At 47.0% G+C, this 25,449-nt stretch overlaps 1 protein-coding gene across 1 annotated transcript in view; it reads right to left on the reverse strand.

Annotated features, from left to right (window-relative positions):
* Window positions 1–25,449, reverse strand: part of ALK (ALK receptor tyrosine kinase) — a 1,123,220-nt gene that overhangs the window by 826,568 nt on the left and 271,203 nt on the right. The window contains exon 2 of the mRNA XM_088467953.1: window positions 2,552–2,662. Within this exon, the coding sequence (XP_088324079.1) occupies window positions 2,552–2,662 (111 nt within the window). The remainder of the gene's footprint in view (window positions 1–2,551; window positions 2,663–25,449) is intronic.

The following is a 25,449-nucleotide window of genomic DNA, read 5'->3' on the forward strand; positions in this document are numbered from 1 at the left end:
TTATAACGTTTACAGCCGTCTGAGTGACACTACAGGGATAGGACGCATAAAGTAGCGCCGAGTATGACTGCAGTCAAATCTCCGGCGGATAATTGCTCGGTAGCATATTAAAAACAATAAAAAAAAAAGTATCCAAGTGCACATTTGCCTGACATACTAAAAATTTTTTATTTATTCATCAATTTTCTTTTATAGGTAAACTCCACGGGAAGCTGTGCTAATCACTTTTAGGAAGAACCTAAAGGAGAAGAAACACCTTTTTTTCTTCTCCAGGTTCTGTGGATACTGCTGCCTCAGGGCCTGATTCAGACCCGCTCGTAAGCGTCCGCACGCTCGCTCTGAGCGATGGTCGCACAACTGCGCATGCGTATGGTTAGCAATGCGCGTGCGCAAACCAGTCATTGCGGTCGGAAATCGTGCGCTCGTAAAACACAGAGGGGCTGCTATTTTAAGTGACAGAATGTGCCGTTTGTGGGTGGTAACGGGGGAAGGTGCTTGAAAACGGGGGAGTGGTTGTGCGAATGCAGGCGTGCCCAACGGTCAAAACGGCGTTTAATGGGAGTGCATAATTAGCAAAGGAGCGTCATCGATCACTTCACTTGGTTGTCTTTTAGCCTGAACTGCTCGCAGTGATTACGGGAAGTAATTCCTACCTCAAGCGCTGCGAGCAGTTCAGATGCCGTTCGATGTTAGCGATTAATCTAATAAAAACAGGAGATGACGTGATTTGCGAATGGCAAAGGGGCGCCTTGAAAAAAATAGCGAGCGCATTTAGCCGACGCTCGCACAGATATAGAGGCGTCCTCACACCGCAAAGAGCGAGCGCTCAGTTTAAATATCCAGCCCCTTTTTGAGAGTGAGCGGCCGCAAATAGCGTCCGGGTCTGAATCAGGCCCTCAGTTCTTTATTATAAAAGATACACATACCACCAACACAGTCCTGATTTGAGGGGACTGTCCTGCTGTCCTGATTATCAGGACCTTTGTCAGGATTCGGAGACAGTTGGGCGATATATCTCCTTCACAGTTGTGCGCAGCAAGTACAGGTGCGTGGGGCATTGAAGGAGTACTATTATTGCAGAGGAAGGGAGCCCAGTACTTCGGAATTGCTGGCGACACCCACTGGGGACAAGACCCTCAATGTGACGTGGCACCCTCTGAAGTATTTTGTGGGCTGAACCAATACTCATGTGAATGCAGCTATCCGTCCATACAGTGTGCGCTAGCTACATCAGTGATGCATGAGAGTGAACCAAAGTGCCTTAAAGTGCTTCAAAGTGCCATGAGGCACCAGTGGCTCGTGCCTCAGAAATCTTGCTGGGGCTAGTTAATTGATTTGCTCTGACATAATGTTTTTTTTTCTTGTTTGACTTTTAGCTACAGTATTTCCTTTTCCAAGACAAGGAGAGCTTTTCATTGTTATTGCTATCAGCTTTTGTCTGCCTTAGACCATAGTGTATGCAAATAATAGTACTGGCTGGCCCAGGGGCCAGAGGTCACACAGGCATTTTATTGACTTTAAGCAGCAATAGTCAAATATTCCGATTCAACAGAAACTGTCTGATGTAGAAACGCTCTATATGGTCTGGAATTGATCTACGACAACTTACTATCCTGAGTTTTAGGGGGTGATGTAGCCTATAAGGCGGTGAAGTTACCCATAGCAACCAATCGGCTTGTAGCTGTCAGTTTTTAGAATGTACTTGATGAATGGTAGCTAGAAGCAGTGACGTCAGTGTCACCCAGAGCGAGAAATAGACCCCGCGCGCGGTGAAAAGGGGGCATGTCCAGCACTCCCGGAGATGCCGTGCTGCCCCTCTCTCCACAGTCCCGGAGATGCCGTGCTGCCCCCAGAGATCCTAACCGCACTGCCGGCCCCTCCACAGTGACCGGGAGCCAGGTGCTGCACGATAACATCGCAGTACAGCGCTCGGCTCCCGGTCATTGACAAGGAGCCGGCATTTTGGAGTCACCCCACCAGATGGTGGCACCTGGTGCGTTCCGCACCTCCTGTATGCCACTAGTGATGCCACTGGCTAGAAGATGATTGGCTGCTATTGGTAACTTTCCTCTTTAGAAGGTATGATACATCTCCCCCACTGTCACCAATATTTTAAAAAGCAAAATCAGTACAAAGTAAACCACGCCTAGAATCCACGCAAAAACCCCGCCCACATTCCCCAACCACACCCACTTTACAATACGACACCCACACTTTGGAGTCCAAGGATTGCTGCTATTAGGTTTATGTGGAAACATGGAAACAGAAGGTGTTAAATAAAACAAAATGATGATGGACAAGAGACTAACCCTTGGAGAGAGATAAAGTGGAGAGAGGTAAAGTACCAACCAATCAGCTCCTATCTGTCATTTTAAAGCCTGTGTTTGAAAAATGACATTTAGGTGCCGATTGGTTGGTACATTATCTCTCTCCAGTTTATCTCTATCCAAGCTTTGATACATCTCCCCCTATGTGCTCTCCAAATATAACTGTCTGCCTCTAAGGGGGAGAGGGCAGTGTACTGTATCTGTAGAAGGAATGAACCACTCACCGTGTTTGGGTCTGGGGCCGGTGTATGAAAACACTTCTCTCATAATCCAGGAAATGTTCCAGGTGTAAATGTTCAGGGGATTATTGGAGGAGGTCTTCACGTAATGAAACCCTGAAATGAGACCAATAAGAGACGTTCATATAAATCATTAATATTCTAGCTATAACACGCAACAGACACCCTACGTAGCATTAGACAAGTGAATAAAACAGAACCTAGGAACTGCTATACACTAATATCCATTCCAGCGTTAAACAATTTAAAAAATTAGATGAAACAATATCCCTGCTCAGATATACACGTAGTTGCCGCTTGCAGGGCCAGATAGGGCGGATGGGACTACAGCTCCAGGCCTGCACATAAAATAGGCCCATCATCATAGTAGCATGTAGCTGACCAGTCACCCAGCTGGTTGGATGGTCAGCCATAAATCATAGGTAATACAATTGTTTTTCTATTTTCCTCACAAAAATTATGCAATTTTTCTACTTTAATGTATTTAGGGAGACATATAGTTTATAGTGTAGGAGGTGTACACACGCACATGGCACTGGCCACACCCATGCAGCACTGGCCACACCCACAGCACACTGGCCACACCCACATGGCACTGACTACTACCCATGAAGCACTGGTCACACCCACACCACACTGGCCACACCCATGCAGCACTGGCCACACCCACACGGCACTGGCCGAACCTGCACAACACTGATCACACCTCCGCTGCTGCTCACAAAAGGCCCTTGATCATTTTCAGCCCCAGGCCCATGTGGCCCTTAGGCCCTGGCCATTTGTACTGGAGGAGATAACTGATGTTGACCTGGTTCATGCTCAAATTCATGTGGCAGAAGGAAAAAGCTTGCCTGACCCAGGCCTGAAACAGGAAAATATCTGTATAAATGGCTGTGCTATTCAGGGCAGAGTCACCATAGAAGACCCAGCCCATGGATACCAGCCGGACACTAGCAGAATTGAGGTAAAAAAACTGATGTGTTTAATATCTCACTTTCAAATCTACTACTTCTTTTCAGAGTTTTCCATAATTCTTATTATTGAAGTCTCTTGATGGTGATGAAATATATACTTTAGAGCTGAAATAAGATAGCCGCGGTAAAATCTGTTTACCGCTGCTTGACTTAAATGCGCATATCATGTGGTCATTTCGCTTACGGTGCATATCAGTCGGAAAAAGCTTATTCCGGCAGTCGCACGGTAATTCTTGTCGGTAATACCCATGTTCAGTGTGTGGGAAAAAAATAGGGAAATCAGCCTTTACCCCTCCCCCCCCCCCCCCCAAAAAAAGTGCAAAGTAATTTTGGATAACATTATAAAAGTCTGTCAGTGGACAAAAGCATTTGAGGCTCTTAAATGTGTCAGATGGCTGTTTTTCTTGCGTTTTTGAATAACAGTGTAAAAAATATTAGAAATGGGTTTTTTTGCAAACTAATTGGGGTGCATAAAAAGCCTTTAAGTAGACTCTCTCTCTGCTATCTCTTCCTGGATGTCCCAGCGCTTTCTTAAACTTAACATGTCTAAGACTGAGCCGATCATCTCATAGGCAAACGTAGAGGGGGTTTCCATCTGCCTGGAAACCCCCCTCCCCAGCACATGCCATGACCACAGTAGAAATAGTAATATAATAGAATTTTACTAGTGTTGCATGTTCTTCTCAGTGTCACAAATGAAATAATTAGCACCACCTGTGGATCTTTTAACATGTGTCAGCTAGTAATAAATACATCTGTGCACCAACTAGTAGATCTGGAAAACATGCACTGTTAGGGATGCACTGCTATAGAGCCCAATATGTAAATATATGTTCAGGGAAGTGCTAGGTTCTTCTGCTGCTCCTCCTCCAGGCTCCCGGACATGCGCCAATGCTCTGGAATGGTGCCCACATCTAAAATAAATACATTCAGCTCAGGAAGGATGGCCCTACTGCCGCATCTAATGGCTTCTGTGATCCTGTATATACTGGAATTATGACACTCAATACACATTGTATGACGCATATTAAAGCTGGATAAGTACTAATTCTGCCCTCTTCCATTATCTCACTTCCCACAATTTCATTATCTAGTGATGCCACAACTATCTTCTCTAGCCCCAAAGTGTGCTGTCTTGGAGTTATCCTGGACTCCTCCATCCCCTTCAAGCTACACATTCAGCACCACTCGCAGTCCTGTCGTTTCCATCTAAAAAATATCTCTTGGATTAGACCCTTTCACACCAGGGATGATACTAAAACCCTCATCCACTCACTGGTGGACTACTGTAACTTTCTCCTAGCTGGCCTCCCAATTTCCCACCTCTCTCCACTACAATCGGACCTCAATGCTGCTACTCGGCTCATCTTCCTCTCTAAATGTTCTACATTTGCCTGCCTTCTTTTTCAAGCCCTACACTGGCTCCCCTTCCCCTTCAGATGGCATTTCAAAGTTACTACATTAGCCTACAAAGCCCTCACCCAATCCTCTCCCACTTACATCTCTGACCTCATCTCCCTTCACAGTCCCGTCCGTCCACTTCGCTCAAAAAATGCACGCCGCCTCTCCTGCCAACTGATTACTTTCCCGCACTCAAGTCTCCAAGATTTTGCCCGTGCTGCTCCTAGAGATGAGCGGTTCGGATTCTGTGGAATCCGAACCGCTCCGAACATTGGGGATCCGAGTCCACCCGAACCCTGTTCGGGTGTTCACCGCCTGACTCGGATCCCCGTTCGGGGCCGAACGGCGGCCGCCTGATGTCGGATTCTCACTAGAGAATCCAACATCAGGTCTCCTCGCGTGTAGGGCAGAGCGCAGTGATAGCGCTCTGCCCTACACAGACACAGACACACAGCCACCAGCGGCAGCTGTGTGTTTGTTACAGCAGCCAATGAGAGTCACACAGACTCTCATTGGCTGCTGCACGGAGGGAGCCGGCTGGAGCTCACACATGAGCTCCGTCTTCTGGCTCCCTCAGCGTGTGACAGAGCGGACGGCGCGGGAGCGGGGATACAGGTAAGTTTTTATTTTTTTATTTGTGCAAGGGCCGGGGGCACTACTGTTGGGGGGTCTGCACTACTGGGGGGGGCGGGTCTGCTACTGGAGGGGGCTATACTACTGGGGGGGCCATACTACAGAGGGGCCTGCTACTGGGGGGGGCTATACTACTGGGGGGGTCTGCACTACTGGGGGGGGGTCTGCTACTGGGGGGGCTATACTACTGGGGGGGCCATACTACAGAGGGGCCTGCTACTGGGGGGGCTATACTACTGGGGGGGTCTGCTACTGGGGGGGCCATACTACTGGGGGGGATCTGCACTACTGGGGGGGGTCTGCTACTGGGGGGGCCATACTACAGAGGGGCCTGCTACTGGGGGGGGTATACTACTGGGGGGGGTCTGCACTACTGGGGGGGTCTGCTACTGGGGGGGGCTATACTACTGGGGGGCCATACTACAGAGGGGCCTGCTACTGGGGGGGGCTATACTACTGGGGGGGGTCTGCTACTGGGGGGGCCATACTACTGAGGGGCCTGCTACTGGGGGGGCCATACTACTGGGGGGGCTTACTACTACTGGGGGGGGGCTGCTACTGGGGCAGCCTACTACAGGGGGGCCATACTACAGGGGGGGCCCATACTACAGGGGGGGCTACTACTGGGGCAGCCTACTACTGGGGGGGGCCTGCTACTGGGGGGGCCATACTACTGGGGGGCCATACTACTGGGGGGGCATACTACTGGGTGGCATGCTAATGGGGGGCATACTACTGGGGGGGCCTGCTAATGGGGGGCATACTGCTGGGTGGCATGCTAATGGGGGGCATACTACTGGGGGGCATTCTACTGGGGGCACTGCATAGTGGACCCTACTACTAAGGGGACTGCATAGGGGGCACCACTGCTGGGGGACATTGTGTAAGGGACACCGCTACTGTGGGAATTGTGTAAAAGGGTCACTACTGTGGGCATTGTGTAAAAGGGGCACTACTGTGTGTCGTAACATAAATAAGAGACACTACTTTATGGTGTAATGTGAATCAGGCCCTATGTGCGGTGTAATGCTAATAAGATTGTGCACTGTGACTCCTAGGGCCGTAGCCCACTTTGTAAACAAGTACTGTGACTCTGCTGGCCGTACCCCACTGGGTGGGTGCACTACTTTTCATTTCTGCCACTGCTGTGTGGCAATGTGTCATAGATGTGCTTTATACTGTGGTGTCTGTGACGTTGTGCCGCTGCTTTGTCGCTTAGTAACCAGTCAGCTCACTGCAACCTTTGGCCAATAATGTTGAAAACAATATTATAAGCTGTGATATGGTCTAAATTGACTGGAAATTAATGTTATTGAGGTTAATAATACTCTAGGAAGAAAAAAAAGACCAATTTATGTGATTTTAGCTTTTTTGTCAATTTTTGTAAAAAAATCCAAATCCAAATCCAAATCCAAAGCCAGTCACCGCAGTTTGGCAAATCCAAATCCAAAGCCAGACGACGAATTAGAACCAAATCCAAATCCAAATCCGGCAAAAATGGTCCGGCGCACATCCCTAGCTGCTCCCTAACTTTGGAACTCTCTCCCTCTCCCTATCAGACTCTCCACCTCTCTACAAATCTTCAAACGGGCTCTCAAGACCCATTTCTTCATCAGGTCCTTCCAGCTCTCATCCTAACCCACCTCATGCTCTTTCCTCCCTATCTTCCCCTTCTGTGTCACGCCTGTCTGTCTGCCCCTCCTCTTTAGAATGTAAGCTCTCACGAGCAGGGCCCTTTTCCCTCATGTGCTTCTCTTTACATTTTCTTCTACTCTTTACTCCCCTTAAGGGCACCTAACACGTGACTGCCAACTCCCTGCTGCTTATTGTGAGTGTTTAAATCGCTATTGCAGCAATGTATATAAGTCGTGTCCTTGTCCTGCACTGTAATGTACTGTAAGTTACTAGTTTCTTCAGGGCCGAAACTAGGATATCTGTCACCCGGTGCAAGGCAGCAATTTTGCGCCCCCTCCCTTCCTGTACCTGGAGTTTGTCCTCGCTCCTCCATAAAGCAGTGCACCACTCAGACGTCCCTGGTATAGTGACTTACATTATTCCATACACCATAATGCCCATTACACATTATGCCACATATTGTAATGCCTATTACCAAAGTGCCACTTACATATTTGCACTAGGGATGTGCAGGCTCGGATAGGTTCGAGTTTGCACGTGGAGTTCGGATTTTTCCCTCCAAAAAAACGGAACTCAGAACGAGGCAAAACGTCATCTTACATGGACGAACATCATCATTCCTGGTCTTTTGTCCAGGAATGATGATGTTCGTCCATGTAAGATGACGTTTTGCCTCGTTCTGAGTTCCGTTTTTTTGGAGGGAAAAATCCGAACTCCACGTGCAAACTCGAACCTATCCGAGCCTGCACATCCCTAATTTGCACGACACCATTTTATTCCCCACAGTAATGCTTCTAATACATTTAAAATTACCTGCTCGTTGCCAGGGGATTTATGCTCGTTGACAGGGGTTACATGCTCGTTGCCATGGGGATTCATGCTCGTTGCCAGGGGTTACATGCTCGTTGCCAGGGGGTTTCATGCTTGTTGTCAGGGGATTTATGCTTTTTACCAGGGGTTTCATGCTCGTTGCCAGGAGTTACATGCTCGTTGCCATGGGGTTTCATGCTCGTTGCCAGGAGTTACATGCTCATTGCCATGGGGTTCCATGCTCATTGTCATGGGGTTCCATGCTCGTTGCCAGGAGTTACATGCTCATTGCCATGGGGTTTATGCTCGTTGCCAGGGGATTTGAAGGGAGAAGATGCAGCTCTCAGCATCTTCTCCCTGCAGCGCCAGCGTTCCCGGCACTTCCGGGAACGCTGTGTGCATTGCACTCTGCTAACAGACACTAGAGGTCCAGTAGGACCTCTAGCATCTGTCTTTTCCTTGGCGGCGGCCATTTTTGTATGGCCGTTTTCAGCAGAGTCCATGCGGACGGCTATTCCGCATGGAATCTGCTGAAAACGGCCATCCAAAAATGGCCGCTGCCAAGGAAGAGACAGACACTAGAGGTCCAGTAAGGACCTCTAGCATTAGTCTCCTCTTTGGCGTCGGCCATTTTCAGATGGCTGAGTCAGCTTTTTCACCCCCCCCGCAATCCCCATCCGGTGCACGTGCACCTCTAGCCCCCCCTAGTTGCGGCCCTGGTTTCTTGTTCACTTATTAGTTCTATGTACTATGTAAGGTGCTGCGGAACACTTGTGGCGCCATATAAAAATAGGATAATAATTTTCAAAAAGATGCTTAAAGAAAAAAATGTCCATGGAAAGTTTTGTACCTAGAAATGGATTTAAAAAAAAATAAAAATTGCTCAGTACAATTCCTCATATTCTGTTTATTTAATGCAATAATCACTATTTAATTGTAATTTATATGCTAATTATTTTTGACGATGAGCATTTCAAGTGAAAGTACTAAATAGCCACGATGGGACAGACAAAACAGTACAGTGTTAGTGCTTAATGTTCTTCTGTATGTCATATGCATTGTATGGAAAATCATCAAACTATCTCTATCATTGCCAATACCGCCAGACTATTGTACCATGGATTCTTCTATATTGTATGCTCTTTCGTGCTTCAATAAAAATAAATAAATAAATAAAACAGTACAGTGTATGATGGGCAAAGGCTCATCCATCATTTCTTAACCGCTAAAGGGTGCTGTAACCCCCAAAGGGCACTCCAAACAAAATAAAAAAATATATTTTTTTGTGTTTGTGAATTGTGTGCGCAGTAGCCGCACGTGCATCAACAAAGTAGTGCCAAGCGTGCGCCTGTGTCCCATAAATAAAGGGCTGGCTGGATTGACCACTAAAGGGTGCTGTAACCCCCAAAGGGCACTCCAAACAAAATAAAAAAATATATTTTTTTGTGTTTGTGAATTGTGTGCGCAGTAGCCGCATGTGCATCAACAAAGTAGTGCCAAGCGTGCGCCTGTGTCCCATAAATAAAGGGCCGGTTGGATTGACCGCTAAAGGGTGCTGTAACCCCCAAAGGGCACTCCAAACAAAATAAAAATATATATTTTTTTGTGTTTGTGAATTGTGTGCGCATTAGCTGCACGTGCATCAACAAAGTAGTGCCAAGCGTGCACCTGTGTCCCATAAATAAAAGGCCGGCTGGATTGACCGTTAAAGGGTGCTGAAACCCCAAAAGTGCACTCCAAAAAAAATTTTAAATTTTTTTTTTTTGTGTTTGTGAATTGTGTGCGCAGTAGTCGCACGTGCATCAACAAAGTAGTGCCAAGCGTGCGCCTGTGTCCCATAAATAAAGGGCCATCTGGATTGACCGCTAAAGGGTGCTGTAACCCCCAAAGGGCACTCCAAACAAAATAAAAAAATATTTTCTGTGTTTGTGAATTGTGTGGGCTGTAGCTGCACGTGCATCAACAAAGGAGCAGCGCCAAGCGTGCGTCTGTGTCCCATAAGTAAAGTGCCGGCTGGCTCATTTCTTAAAGGGTGGTGTAACCCACAAAGTGCACTACTCTCCAGCAAAAATAAAAAAATATTTTTTGTTTGTGTGCGCCTAAGCCGCACGTATATATCAATATAACATAAATGGAGGACCAAACTTTCTCCGATGAAAATAAAATAGTGAAAGATCAAGAACCACTTCCTCCTAGTGCTGTTGCTGCTGCTGGGAGTTGTTCATCATCCCAGAGAGGAAGTAGGAACACCACTACTTTTACTAAACAATTGACCCTCTAACAGTCTCTAGCGAGGAGGATGAAGTACGACAGCAGTCATCCTGAAGCAAAACGTATAACTGAGGCCTTGACTGCTATGTTGGTGTTAGACGTGCGTCCAGTATCCGCCATTAGTGCAGTGGGATTTAGACAATTGATGGAGGTAGTGTGTCCCCGGTTCCAAATGCCGTCTAGATTCCACCTGCATCCTCAAAGCAGCAGCGACAAGCGTGCATCTGTCTGTTAAAGGGTGGTGTAACCCTCAAAGTGTGCTCCACAAACAATAAAAAAATTCTTTTTTTTTCTGCATTTGTGAAATGTGTGGGCTGTAGCCGCACCTGCATCCTCAAAGCAGCAGCGACAAGCGTGCGTCTGTCTGTTAAAGGGTGGTGTAACCCTCAAATTGCACTCCACAAACAATAAAAAAATTCTTCTTTTTTTTTCTGTCTGTGAATTGTGTGGGCTGTAGCCGCACCTGCATCCTCAAAGCAGCAGCGACAAGCGTGCGTCTGTCTGTTAAAGGGTGGTGTAACCCTCAAAGTGCTCCAAAAAATAAAAAACTATTTTTTTATGTGTTTGTGACTTGTGTGCGATGTAGCCGCACGTGCATCAACACAGTAGCGGCGCCAAGCGTGCGCCTGTGTGATAAGTCAAGGGCCGGTTTGGACATCTGGTCCAGACTGAAGGACGTGCCAACAATTTCTGACAAGTCTACTTTCACTGCATATGATACTGTCTTCAAAGCAGCAGCGACAAGCGTGCGTCTGTCTGTTAAAGGGTGGTGTAACCCTCAAAGTGCGCTCCACAAACAATAAAAAACTTATTTATTTTTTTCTGTCTTTGTGAATTGCGTGGGCTGTAGCCGCACCTGCATCCTTAAAGCAGCAGCAACAAGCATGCGTCTGTCTGTTAAAGGGTGGTGTAACCCTCAAAGTGCGCTCCACAAACAATAAAAAATATTTTTTTTTTCTGTCTTTGTGAATTGTGTGGGCTGTAGCCACACCTGCATCCTCAAAGCAGCAGCGACAAGCGTGCGTCTGTCTGTTAAAGGGTGGTGTAACCCTCAAAGTGCACTCCACAAGCAATAAAAAAATTATTCTTTTTTTTTCTGTCTTTGTGAATAGTGTGGGCTGTAGCTGCACCTGCATCCTCAAAGCAGCAGCGACAAGCGTGCATCTGTCTGTTAAAGGGTGGTGTAACCCCCAAAGTGCGCTCCAACCAAAATAAAATAATCTTCTTTTTTTCTGTGTTTGTGTGTGAAATGTATGCACAGTAGACGCACCTGCATCCTCAAAGCAGCAGCGACAAGCGTGCGTCTGTCTGTTAAAGGGTGGTGTAACCACCAAAGTGCGCTCCAACCAAAATAAAATAATCTTCTTTTTTTCTGTGTTTGTGTGTGAAATGTATGCACAGTAGACGCACCTGCATCCTCAAAGCAGCAGCGACAAGCGTGCGTCTGTCTGTTAAAGGGTGGTGTAACCCCCAAAGTGCACTCCAACCAAAATAAAATACACTTTTTTTCTATGTTTGTGTGTGAAATGTATGCACAGTAGCCGCACCTGCATCCTTAAAGCAGCAGCGACAAGCATGCGTCTGTCTGTTAAAGGGTGGTGTAACCCTCAAAGTGCGCTCCACAAAAAATAAAAAAATCTTTTTTTTCTTGTCTTTGTGAATTGTGTGGGCTGTAGCCGCACCTGCATCCTCAAAGCAGCAGTGACAAGCGTGCGTCTGTCTGTTAAAGGATTACATCGGTGACAGCATCCAAGTAGGCATGTCAGACAGTCCGTACATGTACTGGCAGGAAAAAGAGGCAATTTGGAGGCCCCTGTACAATACAAACTGGCTCTATTTTACCTGAGTTGCCCCCCCTCCAGTGTGCACTCCGAAAGAGTGTTTAGTGCAGCCGGGAACCTTGTCAGCAAAAGGCGTAGGAGGTTGCTTCCACAAAATGTGGAGAAGATGATGTTCATAAAAATGAATTATCAACTCTTCCAGGGAGACCAGCCTCCAGAACGTACAGAGGGACCAGTGGTGGTGGATTCCAGTGGGGACGAATTAATACTCTGTGAGGATGAGGATGTACACAACACTGAAGAGGGTGAGGAATCGGTGAATGAGGAGGATGAGGACGACATCTTGCCTCCGTAGAGCCAGTTTGTGCAGGGCCAGATTAATTGCCAGCTTGTTTTGTGGGGGCCCAAACGAACCAATCATTTCAGCCACAGTCGTGTGGCAGACCCTGGCGCTGAAATGATTGGTTTGTTAAAGTGTGCATGTCCTGTTTATACAACATAAGGGTGGGTGGGAGGGCCCAAGGACAATTCCATCTTGCACCTCTTTTATTTCTTTGCATTATGTACTGTTTGGGGCCTAGTTTTTCAAACTGCCATCCTGTCTGCCACTGCAGTGCCACTCCTAGATGGGCCACGTGTTTGTGCCACCCACTCGTGTCGCTTAGCATTGTCATCCATATACCTCGGTGCAACCTTTTGGACATAAAAACACTATTGTGAGGTGTGAGGTGTTCAGAATAAACTGGAAATGAGTGGAAATTAAGGTTTTTGAGGTTAATAATAGCATAGGAGCAGAAAAATCAACACATTCTGTGATTTTAGCTGTTTTTATGCTTTTTAAAAAAAAAATACAGATCCAAAACACAAAACCCCAGAACCCAAAACACCAAAGGGTGGTTTTGGCAAAACCAATCCAGTTCCAAAACACGAAGAAAGATCCAGATCCAAAACCAAAACACAAAACACGAAAAGTGGCCGGTGCACACCCATAGTTAGTACCAACTCCAGGCCGGATCAAGTGTTGGCTAGAGAGTGGCTATTCGTGGCTACAAGAAATCCTGTACCCCCCGGATGTATTATGTAACACATCCAGGTACAGAGGCTCCCTGTGATGTGTAGAGTGATCGCACCAGCAATCACTGTACTTTCTGCTGGGGACCCCCGGCTTCCTATTGCGCGTGTGCTGTCATCAGACCACGCATGGGCGAGTCGACCATTACCGGGGAACTCTCTCCTGGTAAAATCGGTGATATGCTGCCTAAATACGACAATGGCGTTAGCTAACAGGTCTAATGCGGATTGCGAATATCACAATATAGCAGCCCTCATAGAAACTTATCTATGCTATTGCAAACGGGGAAACTGCATATCTGCTCCGATATCTGCAGCGGAACCGCCGTCATATATATAGAGTATACTTACATTTTGCAGTACTATGCTATACAATGCTATACTAAACTATGCTACTACAGTATACTACAGTGTGTTATGCTATGCTGTGCTATGCTACACTATACAATACTACACTAAACTATACAATACTATACTATGTTATACTATACTATGCTATACTATACAATACTACACTAAACTATACAATACTATACTATGCTATACTATACAATACTATACTATATTATACTATACTATACAATACTATACAATACTACACTAAACTATACAATACTATACTATGTTATACTATACTATGCTATACTATACAATACTATACTATGTTATACTATACTATGCTGTACTATACAATACTATACTATGCTGTACTATACAATACTACACTATGTTATACTATACTATGCTATACAATGCTATACTAAACTATGCTACGCTATGTTATGATATACTATGCTACACTATGTTATGCTATACTATACAATACTATACTATGTTATACTACACTATGCTATACTATACTATGCTATACAATGCTATAATAAACTATGCTACGTTATGTTATGCTATACTATGCTATACTATGTGTGATAGGATCATTGGTAAAGTGGTCTGTGGCAGGTACATTTGTCCCAGATTCCTGTCTTATGTGTTTTAAACCCCCAGGAGAAAGTCTGCAGTGTAGCAGGCTTGAGTTTCAGCTTTTTGAAAAGCCGGTTTGGGACCTGGGGGTTGTGGGTGAGAGGAGAGGGAGGGCTCCACCCACGGCCCCTCCAGGTTTTGGTTCTCGCAGCCTGGTAACAGGCTTGTTAGGGTTTCCACCTGAGAGTGGCCAATATAAGCCTAGTTTGGAGAAGGCTGAGTGTCTCACCTGGGAGAGCAGACAGGGAGTTTGCTCAGAGACACTTGAAAAACCTATTTGTGAGTACTGTGCTGTGCTATGTTGCTGGCGAGGTGATTAGGCCCTGCCAGGTTCTGGTAGTGAGGGAACTACCTGTGAAGTTAGTGCCCCGACAGGGCTAGGATTTATATTTATGTTTTCTTTATATTTCTGTCATTGTACAATAAAGACTGGCACCGACCAGCTTGTACTTGCATCCAGACTGGTGTGCTGCTTCCCTGCTGCTATGTGTGTGTGTAAGGAAGGAGTCCTCTACCCAGGAGAGGGACCCCCTAACCTAACTGTGTCACATATGCTACACTATTTTATGCTATACTATACAATACTATACTATGCTATACTATACAATACTATACTATGTTATACTATGTTCTATGTTATACTATACTATGTTATGCTATGCTATGCTATACTATACTATATTATACTATACTATACAAAAGTTGCTCTTGCATGCCACAGATGCACCTAGGGGTGGATTTAAGTTTTAGGCTACCTCTAAACGGAATATTAATGTCCAATGCCCAACACCTCCTACTTCAATCACTTTAAGTTTTAGCTGATAAGCCCTGATTTGGCGATTACCAGTACAATACACTATAATAATAAAACAAGCCATGAGCTATGCCAGTTGGGAGTGGCACTCAGATACCTCGTGATGAAATTTCCCAGTAACTACTAACAATTACCACTGTACTGTACACCTGTGCTTCCTCTCCACTCTACACTCAATATAACATATGGTTCGGCACAGGGGAAATATTTTCTAGTTTGTTGGATATTTCTGTCTGACAGTAACAGAACAAGCATCTGAGTGCTGCCCCCCAGCGAATGCCTCATGTGCCCAATGAGAAAGTCACCACTAAATTTGCACCTCCAGGCGTGGGTGTGTGCAGGCTCACTCCAAAAAACCCTCTTTGTTATAGTACACAATACAACAAAGGGCATTTATTTTATAACCAGGGCTTGGACTTACTGTACAGTCAACTGCAAATAAGTCTGTATGGGAAAATGTAGACGCTCCTTGTCATACAGCAATTCTCACCACATTTACATTAACACAATTTCTGCAGGATACAAACATACACATTACACTAAATAATCACTGTACAGATGTTTCCTCATACATCTATCCTTTGTGCACTAGATGTTCCGTCATCAGAGGCGTAGTTATATAATGAGAGCAGGGTGTGCGGTGCACACGGGTCCCTGGGTCCTGGGAGACCCACACCGCGCACCCTACACCCATATTTTTAATACCTACCTCTCCGAAGTCCCGCATCGGCTGTAGCAGCGCTGCAAAATCGCCTGGAAAGTGGCCCCCGTGGCCATTTTCCCGGCGTTTTGCACATGCGCAGCAGAGAAATCACCGGGAGAATGGCTGCTGCACCATTTTCCCGTATACCTGCGTATGTGCAGTAGACTCAGGGCCTGATTCAGAGCCGGACGCTATTTGCGGACGGTCGTTCTAAAAAAGGGGCCGGATATTTAAATTGAGCGCTCGCTCTTTGCGGTGTGTTGATGCCTCTATGTCTGAGCGAGCGTTTGAAAAATGCGCTCGCTATTTTGTAAAGACGCCCCTTTGCCGTTCGCATCACACGTCATCTCCGGTATTTATTAGATTAATCGGGAACATCGAAAGGCATCTGAACGGCTCGCAGTGCTTGTGGTAGGATTTTCTTACCGCTATAACTGCGAGCAGTTCAGGCTAAAAGACAACCAAGTGACGTGGTTGATGATGCTCCTTTACTAATTATGCACTCCCATTAAACGCCCTTTTAACGCTTTTGCGTTCGGATCTCCACTCCCCCGTTTTCAAGCACCTTCCCGTTACCACCCACAAACGGTACATTCTGTCAATCAAATTAGCAGCCCCTCGCTGTTTTACGAGCGCACGATTTCTGACCGCAATGACTGTTTTGCGCATGCGCATTATGACCCATACCCATGCGCAGTTGTGCGAACATCGCTCAGAGCGAACGAGCGGCCACTTATGAGCGGCTCTGAATCAGGCCCTCTGTGCACAGACTAGTGCCCAGAGTGTACCGCTGTGCTCAGTGCGCTGCCGGCCGTCGGGGAGAGTGGATGGGGACACGGACGGGGAATGCACATGGGCCCCCTCCTCTCTTAATACGTCTCTGTCCGTCACAGATAGCGATTCCTGAACTTTCATACTTTTGTGGACCAGTGACCCACTGCTGCGTGGGGCCGTCGAGGCTTCCAGCAGGTCTGGGTGCTAAGAAGGCTTGGCCAGAGGAGGGGGCCATGGCTGTGCACCCTCTTTCTGTACTTTCTCATTGTGTGCGGCATTGGCATGAAGTAGTGGTGCATGGTCATGGAATCAAAAGGGCATGGTTACAGCTGCCCTGCCCTCCATACCTGCTCCATCCCCTCACGGCACCCCATGCTGCTTCAGTGTCAGCTAAACCTTCTGTAAGTCCTCTGCAGTCATAGTACTGTAGGTGGGTTCTGTTTTATGTGACCAGTTTAAATAGATAATTCTAGGGGCTCTGTTTATTAACATTGTTTTGACTTTTCACACCCATTGTTTTTAGAGATGAGCGGTTCGGATTCTGTGGAATCCGAACCGCTCCGAACATTGGGGATCCGAGTCCACCCGAACCCTGTTCGGGTGTTCACCGCCTGACTCGGATCCCCGTTCGGGGCCGAACGGCGGCCGCCTGATGTCGGATTCTCACTAGAGAATCCGACATCAGGTCTCCTCGCGTGTAGGGCAGAGCGCAGTGATAGCGCTCTGCCCTACACAGACACAGACACACAGCCGCCAGCGGCAGCTGTGTGTTTGTTACAGCAGCCAATGAGAGTCACACAGACTCTCATTGGCTGCTGCACGGAGGGAGCCGGCTGGAGCTCACGCATGAGCTCCGTCTTCCGGATCCCTCCTCAGCGTGTGACAGAGCGGACGGCGCGGGAGCGGGGAATCAGGTAAGTTTTATTTTTTTTATTTTTTTACTTGTCAAAGGTCCGGGAGCGCTACTGGGGGGGGGTCTGCACTACTGGGGGGGTCTGCTACTGGGGGGGCTATACTACTGGGGGGCCATACTACAGAGGGGCCTGCTACTGGGGGGGGCTATACTACTGGGGGTGGGTCTGCACTACTGGGGGGGGGTCTGCTACTGGGGGGGGCAATACTACTGGGGGGGCCATACTACAGAGGGGCCTGCTACTGGGGGGGGCTATTCTACTGGGGGGGGGTCTGCTACTGGGGGGGCCATACTACTGGGGGGGATCTGCACTATTGGGGGCCATACTACAGAGGGGCCTGCTACTGGGGGGGGCTATACTACTGGGGGGGTCTGCACTACTGGGGGGTCTGCTACTGGGCGGGGCTATACTACTGGGGGGGCCATACTACAGAGGGGCCTGCTACTGGGGGGGCTATACTACTGGGGGGGGTCTGCTACTGGGGGGGCCATACTACTGAGGGGCCTGCTACTGGGGGGGCCATACTACTGGGGGGGCTTACTACTACTGGGGGGGGGCTGCTACTGGGGCAGCCTACTGCAGGGGGGGCCATACTACAGGGGGGGCCCATACTACAGGGGGGGCTACTACTGGGGCAGCCTACTACTGGGGGGGCCTGCTACTGGGGCAGCCTACTACTGGGGGAGCCATACTACTGGGGGGGCATACTACTGGGTGGCATGCTAATGGGGGGCATACTACTGGGGGGGGCCTGCTAATGGGGGGCATACTACTGGGGGGGGCCTGCTAATGGGGGGCATACTACTGGGGGGCATTCTACTGGGGGCACTGCATAGTGGACCCTACTACTAAGGGGACTGCATAGGGGGCACCACTGCTGGGGGACATTGTGTAAGGGACACCGCTACTGTGGGTATTGTGTAAAAGGTTCACTACTGTGGGCATTGTGTAAAAGGGGCACTACTGTGTGTCGTAACATAAATAAGAGACACTACTTTATGGTGTAATGTGAATCAGGCCCTATGTGCGGTGTAATGCTAATAAGATTGTGCACTGTGACTCCTAGGGCCGTAGCCCACTTTGTAAACAAGTACTGTGACTCTGCTGGCCGTACCCCACTGGGTGGGTGCACTACTTTTCATTTCTGCCACTGCTGTGTGGCAATGTGTCATAGATGTGCTTTATACTGTGGTGTCTGTGTCGTTGTGCCGCTGCTTTGTCGCTTAGTAACCAGTCAGCTCACTGCAACCTTTGGCCAATAATGTTGAAAACAATATTATAAGCTGTGATATGGTCTAAATTCACTGGAAATTAATGTTATTGAGGTTAATAATACTCTAGGAAGAAAAAAAAGACCAATTTATGTGATTTTAGCTTTTTTTGTCAATTTTTGTAAAAAAATCCAAATCCAAATCCAAATCCAAATCCAAAGCCAGTCACCGCAGTTTGGCAAATCCAAATCCAAATCCAAAGCCGGACGACGAATTAGAACCAAATCCAAATCCAAATCCGGCAAAAATGGTCCGGCGCACATCCCTAATTGTTTTGTGTTTTCACACCCTTTTCACAATATTTTAGTATCACCTATAGTTATTACAGGGCAATTGGAGTAGAATTCGTAAAATTCTACTCCAACCCCTAAGTATCACTTATTTTTAGTAAGCAGATCGCATTTCCCATAATTGTAATGGGAAATGCGATCTGTCTGGTAGTTACTAAAAATAAATTGTAAAAAAATATTGGGGAAAGCCCTGTGATAATAACGCCACCTGGAGGTGGCGTTATCCAGGGTCTCCCCCGGTTACCGGACTCCTACTCTGCTCTAACAGGCAGAGCAGAGCCCGAAGCCGGTCCCAGTGATCAGCTGTGTGGTCTAAATAGACCACACGCTGATACACTGCAAAAAAAAAAAAAAAGTAAAAAAAAAATGTACTTACCTGACTCCAGGGACCGGTGGTCGGGGCTCTGGTGATGTGCACTGCGGCCCGGTCATCAGGTGATCGGGTCCCAGTGCAGTATGGGATATCAGCTGACCGGAGGCATGGAAGATGTCACCGGAGCACCGATGACTGCAGGTAAGTGCTATTAAGGGAGTGGGGGTTGCGGGGTGGGGCCGCGATCGCGGGGGGCGGGGCTTAACAACTGCTGTGGGGCTTAGCGCGGTGGGGGTAGCAGCGGTGGCCGGTCGACGCATGCGCGGGCTCTTTGTCACGGTATTTTTTGCGGAAATACCGTGACTAGTGTGCGGAGGGGATTCGCAAGGACAGAGCTTTATCGCACGCTCTGTCCCTGCAAGGGATTTGTAGTAAATCCCTGTGATATTGCCTGAATTCAATTCAATGCGAATTCAGTCATCAATATCACACTACAATCTGCATTCAATATGCGGATTGTAGTAAATAGAGCCCTAGGTCTTCCTTGACTTTAACAGTCATCTATTAAGTCAATTGTTTTTCTCTTTGAAGACATTGAAGAAGCTGAAATTGTGCAGATATCTTTTTATAGCCTTCGTCTTTATAGATAAAAGTCAATTACTCTATCTTTATTATCTTTATTTTGTGGTCCTCAGTCAGCTGCTCTGATGAGCCCTTCGGCTTTTCCATAGAGCGCCATCCGGAGAGTTTAGAAGGATCAGAGTATTTATTCACCTCCTGGAATTGACTTCCCTCGGCTTAATTTAGGGCCCAATGAGTCAATCAAACTTGAGGTTGTAAAGATAAAAGTAATAATAAATTGACTGGGAGGGGACCCGATCTGTTGCAGACAATACACTTAATGCTTTATTGTTTTTGCAATCTGTTAAATTCAATGAATAACTAGTAATTTATAATTTAGCATAACGCGCATGTTAACCACTTGCCTGGCATGGTCGTATCAGATACGACCAGTCAGGAATGGCCACTAGGCGGCTATGGGAAGTTAATCTTCCCACTGCCGCCTATATCATAGGGACCTTCTGGTCCCTCTACACCCGCGGCTCCCCCTCCTTTGTGTCCCGATCACTGCTGGCCACAGTTTTTCAGGCATCTGGCGGCACCCCACTCCCGGCGCGGCTGCAGGCTCCAGTATATCCCGATCACTGTGGCCAGCAGTGATCGGGCAGCCCAGCCGGCCCCACCCCCTTCAGTGAGAAGCAGCAGCGGCGGCTCTGGTAGCCGCCGCTGTTCTAAGTATCCGGGCCACCCCCTCCAGCCTCAGCTGCTCCTCCTCCCCCATAATGCCCACTTTTATAAGGGGCCTAGCCATAATAGAAAAAAAATATATATATATGTTCGATAGATATCGCAGAGCCTCTGTTTAGGGATGGCAACCAACCATCGATGGTTTGCAAACATCGATGTCTGACTGAAAACAAGTGGTTTGCCATTGCTGGTGGCCATCAATGTTGCACCATCGATGGTAGCCATCAATCGATGTTTAGGAAACATCGACAATTGTGGTCTACACAGATCTTGCCCAATCGCTAAACAATTGATGGCTTCTAACGATGGTTGAACCATCAATGGTACAGCTGTCAATGGCCATCACTACAGTATACCATAAAATTTGCTATTTTTATGGTATACTGGGTTTTAAAAGCAAATTTTTTTCAAATAAAATAGTGATGGATAAGTTTAAAATTACGTTCTTGACCTAATTCAATCAGAAAAGAAACCGACAAGTTTGGAGTGGTTTTTGGAAAAAGAATTTGTCAATTAAGTGGTTAAACACCAAACCAATATCATGGATTACTGTCAAAGTATTGGGAAATATGAGGTTGTGGTAAGAACCACAGTTTACATTGAATGACAGATGCCGCCTACAGTAAGTATTTGAAAACTTTATTGAAAATGAATGAATTAGTAGCATTTGTGGTCTGAGCGGAGGTACAGTAACTGTCAGTCATTTATAGGAAATAACACACAGCTGAATAGCAGAAGACTGCAAGTGATTGACAGTTACCTCCACTCAGGCCACAGATGTTTACAGTATTTTATGTAGCAAAATACAGAAATTAAAACACCGCATGGGGTATGCTGTACCCATCAGCAAATAACCTCAGTGCAGAGCTATTTCCACTACAAAAAATTCTACATTTCGGAATATTTGGATATGGGAGACTCAACCTGTAGGTTCTGTACACATACCTGCCAACTTTCTGGCTGCTCCTTCTAGGAGGGAGCAGCCAGATCGGCAGGACGGGTGGGGGGCGTGTCCGGTACAAGGGGGAGTGGCTGGGCGGGTGACAGGCACTTGTGGGTGTGGCAGGGGTGGGGCCACGCGATCGTTACAGTTTGGCCCCGCACCGCTACACAATGTCGATAATATAGGTATTGTGAAGCAGGGGGCGGGGCCAAAATGACACGAATCACGTCACCGGCCCCCCTGCTGCGGGGGTTGCAGGGGTTATTGCGGGGGGATAGGAGGGCAGGGCGCCAGCTGGGAGGATTGCCTGCCTTCCCGGGAGGTCGGGAGCGGCACCCGATTTTCAGGAGGCTCCCAACCAAGACAAGATGGGGGTTTGTACTACAATGATGGCAACCTGCAGAGGCTGTTGGCTCAGTGTTGATAAATTCTGGGTTTGCCCCTGTAATGCTAATGTGCGTTACTTTAATTAGGGAAGCGACACCGTTCAGCATTGGATATAATGCACATTTATCTCTCTCAAAAGAGTAGATTAACCTTCTGCATTCTGTTCACTTCCTAGTGAATTGAGTTGGTGCGGGAAGGAGGGGTGGGAGTGAGGGGGTGGGGAGGAGATGTGTATCTCAGAGATCGCGATGGGATTGCAATACCCTTTTAGGTCAGTAGTTCTGATCTGTTCTGGTGCTCTAATAAAAATTCCCCCAGGGCACTGCAAATAGGCCATTGCCTGGTGGCTCACCATATACAGTATTTGCAAATGTATGCAACTGAGATCTCTGCAATGCTATTATCAGGTAGAATGTAAATCTCATTATAATGGGATATTTGCAGTGAGCTGGGTGGATTTTTTTTTGCAGTTTTTTTATTTTTCTGGTCTAGATTAACCCTTCCCTTACATGCACCTGTGATGGGCTTATACAGTATATTGATTTGAACAACTTCCATTCTGTGTTTCATACTGTAGCTGTGACACAGCTATTAACACAGATGCCATGTGGATATTAGTTTGTGATAAACTGTATCTAAAATATTGTAATAAATGAAAACAGAAACTTTAATAATTCGGAATAGGTTTTGCACTCATATACCCCTTTTACACCAGAGCAAAAATCCGGGTTATTGCTGGGTCTACCCGGGTCGCAGCTCAGTGTAAAAGGGTCCTTTAAAAGTAACCTGGGTCTAGTGACCCGGCAATTCAACCCAGGTAGCTACAGTACCAGGGTCAGACCCAGGATTGACCTAGGTAATGGTGCAGTGTAAACGGCGCTACCCGGGTTATCCGACCTAAAAAGAGCTGATTGGTGGTTGTGGAGCAGTCACCTCCCACTTTTTATGACCTCACAAGCAGGGGCGGATTGGGAACTTAAAGTGGCCATGGAAAAAATTTTGAGAGTGGCCTCATTCAAATTTGGCGCCCCAAAATAATCATAAGTTGCGCTAGCAAACAGCCAACTTGACAGCAATACAATACAGAGAGTAGCTTTGTGTCTGCCATACAGCACAAACAGCATCCTAGTAGGTGCGGAGAGTGCGGCTGCTATGGGTATCCTCTCCCTGCACTGAGTAAAACGCCATCTCCTGAGCCCCAGGCTTTCCTTATCTCACTACAGTGCTGCTGCAGGGTATCTAGGCCCAGACCTGACCTAAGTTACAGCCATCACTAGCTGTTGCCTGTATGTATAGTGATGTCACACTGCAGGTCACAGCCCTATATAAGGGATGTCCAGCTACTGGCAGCCATTTTGTGGCTACAGCCATCTCCAGCTGCTGCCCGTATGCATTGTGATGTCACAATGCAGGTCACAGCCCTATATAAGGGATGTCCAGCTACTGGCAGCCATTTTGTGGCTATGGCCATCTCTTGCTGCTGCCTGTATGCATTGTGATGTCACAGTACAGGTCACAGCCCTATATAAGGGATGTCCAGCTACTGGCAGCCATTTTGAGGCTACAGCCATCTCCAGCTGCTGCCCGTATGCATTGTGATGTCACAATGTAGGTCACAGCCCTATATAAGGATGTCCAGCTACTGCCAGCCATTTTGTGGCTATGGCCATCTCTTGCTGCTGCCTGTATGCATTGTGATGTCACAGTACAGGTCACAGCCCTATATAAGGGATGTCCAGCTACTGGCAGCCATTTTGAGGCTACAGCCATCTCCAGCTGCTGCCCGTATGCATTGTGATGTCACAGTACAGGTCACAGCCCTATATAAGGGATGCCCAGCTACTGGCAGCCATTTTGTGGCTATGGCCATCTCTAGCTGCTGCCTGTATGTATTGTGATGTCACAGTGCAGGTTACAGCCCTATATAAGGGATGCCCAGCTCCTGGCAGCCATTTTGTGGTGACATTTGTCCTACATTGATACTCTCGGAGTAGTTCCTTTTTTATGTAGGCGACTTTGGATAACGACTACTGATATGAACTTTGGATTATATCTCCCAATAAGGTCCTGAACAGCAACATTTTTAGAAAAAGAATCTGAATAACATCTTAAGGTAAGAACTTTATAATACATTTTGGCCTGTCACCCTTACCCCCTCTCTCCATTTTACCTGTGGTTTTTAATTTAGAAACCATGGATAAAGCAAATTATTTATCTGATATGACACTGCATGACTTAAGATAGATACATACTTGTCCAAGTGGAGGATTCAACTCCAGGCCAGATTGTTAACACAATCCTACTGGTGACCTGGGGGCCTATTCATCAACACTAAAATAACATTTTTAAGGACATTTTCCTTAATTAATGTTATTTTAGTATTCATGAACACACTTAGAACAGGAGATATCACTGATATCTCCTTGCTAAGTCCACCTGCGTTAATTTCCACACTCCCCATACATTAGTACATTAGTATGGGGATATGATTATTATTGTATTCATCAAATTCCGAAAATTATGTATTTTCGGAATTTGATGGTGTTACCATACGCCACTACTTCCAGCTGGGCAGGTCCCCTGGCGTCTCCCTCTGGCGCTCTGGTCTCTCCTCCGGCTCCATCTGCTATGCTGTCATGTGTTCTCCCAGCAGAACGCAATAAAGTTTAGAAAAAAAATGTTTGTTTTTTTTCTAAACTTCTGAGCTCTGCTGGGGAGAACACATGACAGCATAGCAGACGGAGCCGGAGGCTGCTGCGCGAGCAGGTTAGTTCGGGGATGGGGGGGTGAGCGGAGGGGGGACAGGTGCGCGGAGGGAGACACACAAAATTACCGCAGCTGTAGGTAGCGCTGCGCATGCGCTGGGTTAACGAATGTAGCAGCGCATGCGCGGCATGGATTACAGCTGCGGTAAGTTATTGTAGATAGAGATAACTATTTCCCGAAAAGCTGTCATCGCAAAAATGACAGCTTTTCGAAATAGATGGTTATGGGGAGGAGGAATGATGAATTCCTCCGGTAATTAGGTAGAACTCCATGCCAGTTCTAAACCTAATTACCTCAAGAGCAAGTTTAGGTTTGAGGAATAGGCCCCCTGGACACAGATTCAACATCCAGTATATGCCTACACACCTGTCCTATTTTGCAGCAAATCTCAGACAGTAGGTACAGAGAATGGGGCTGCTATGGGGCCCAGGCGACCTTTGAGCAGGGCATCTGTGGCCACCGGCCCAGTCGTCTCTGCCTCCATCTCTCTTCATTAACTGATTTATTAGTGAATCATAGCCTTCTTATATACTATGAAAACATTTCAGAAACATTTAGGATTAGGCATACTATATAATTTGTTTAGATACCGTATATACTCGAGTATAAGCCGAGTTTTTCAGCACAAAAAATGTGCTGAAAAAGTACCCCCTCGGCTTATACTCGAGTCAAGTGTAGCGCTGACCGGACGGAGTTCGGTCAGCGCTACACACTGCCAAACACACAGCCGCCGGAGCCGGCAGCTGCGTGTTTGGTGTAATCAGCAGCCGCTGAGAGTCTGTCAGACTCTCAGCGGCTGCTGCTGCTCCCACTGCGGGAGCCATCTTCCCACAGACGACGTCT

Source organism: Taudactylus pleione, unplaced genomic scaffold (genome assembly GCF_031769625.1).
Source record: "Taudactylus pleione unplaced genomic scaffold, aTauple2 ptg000079l, whole genome shotgun sequence".
In the NCBI taxonomy this organism is placed as follows: Eukaryota; Metazoa; Chordata; class Amphibia; order Anura; family Myobatrachidae; genus Taudactylus; species Taudactylus pleione.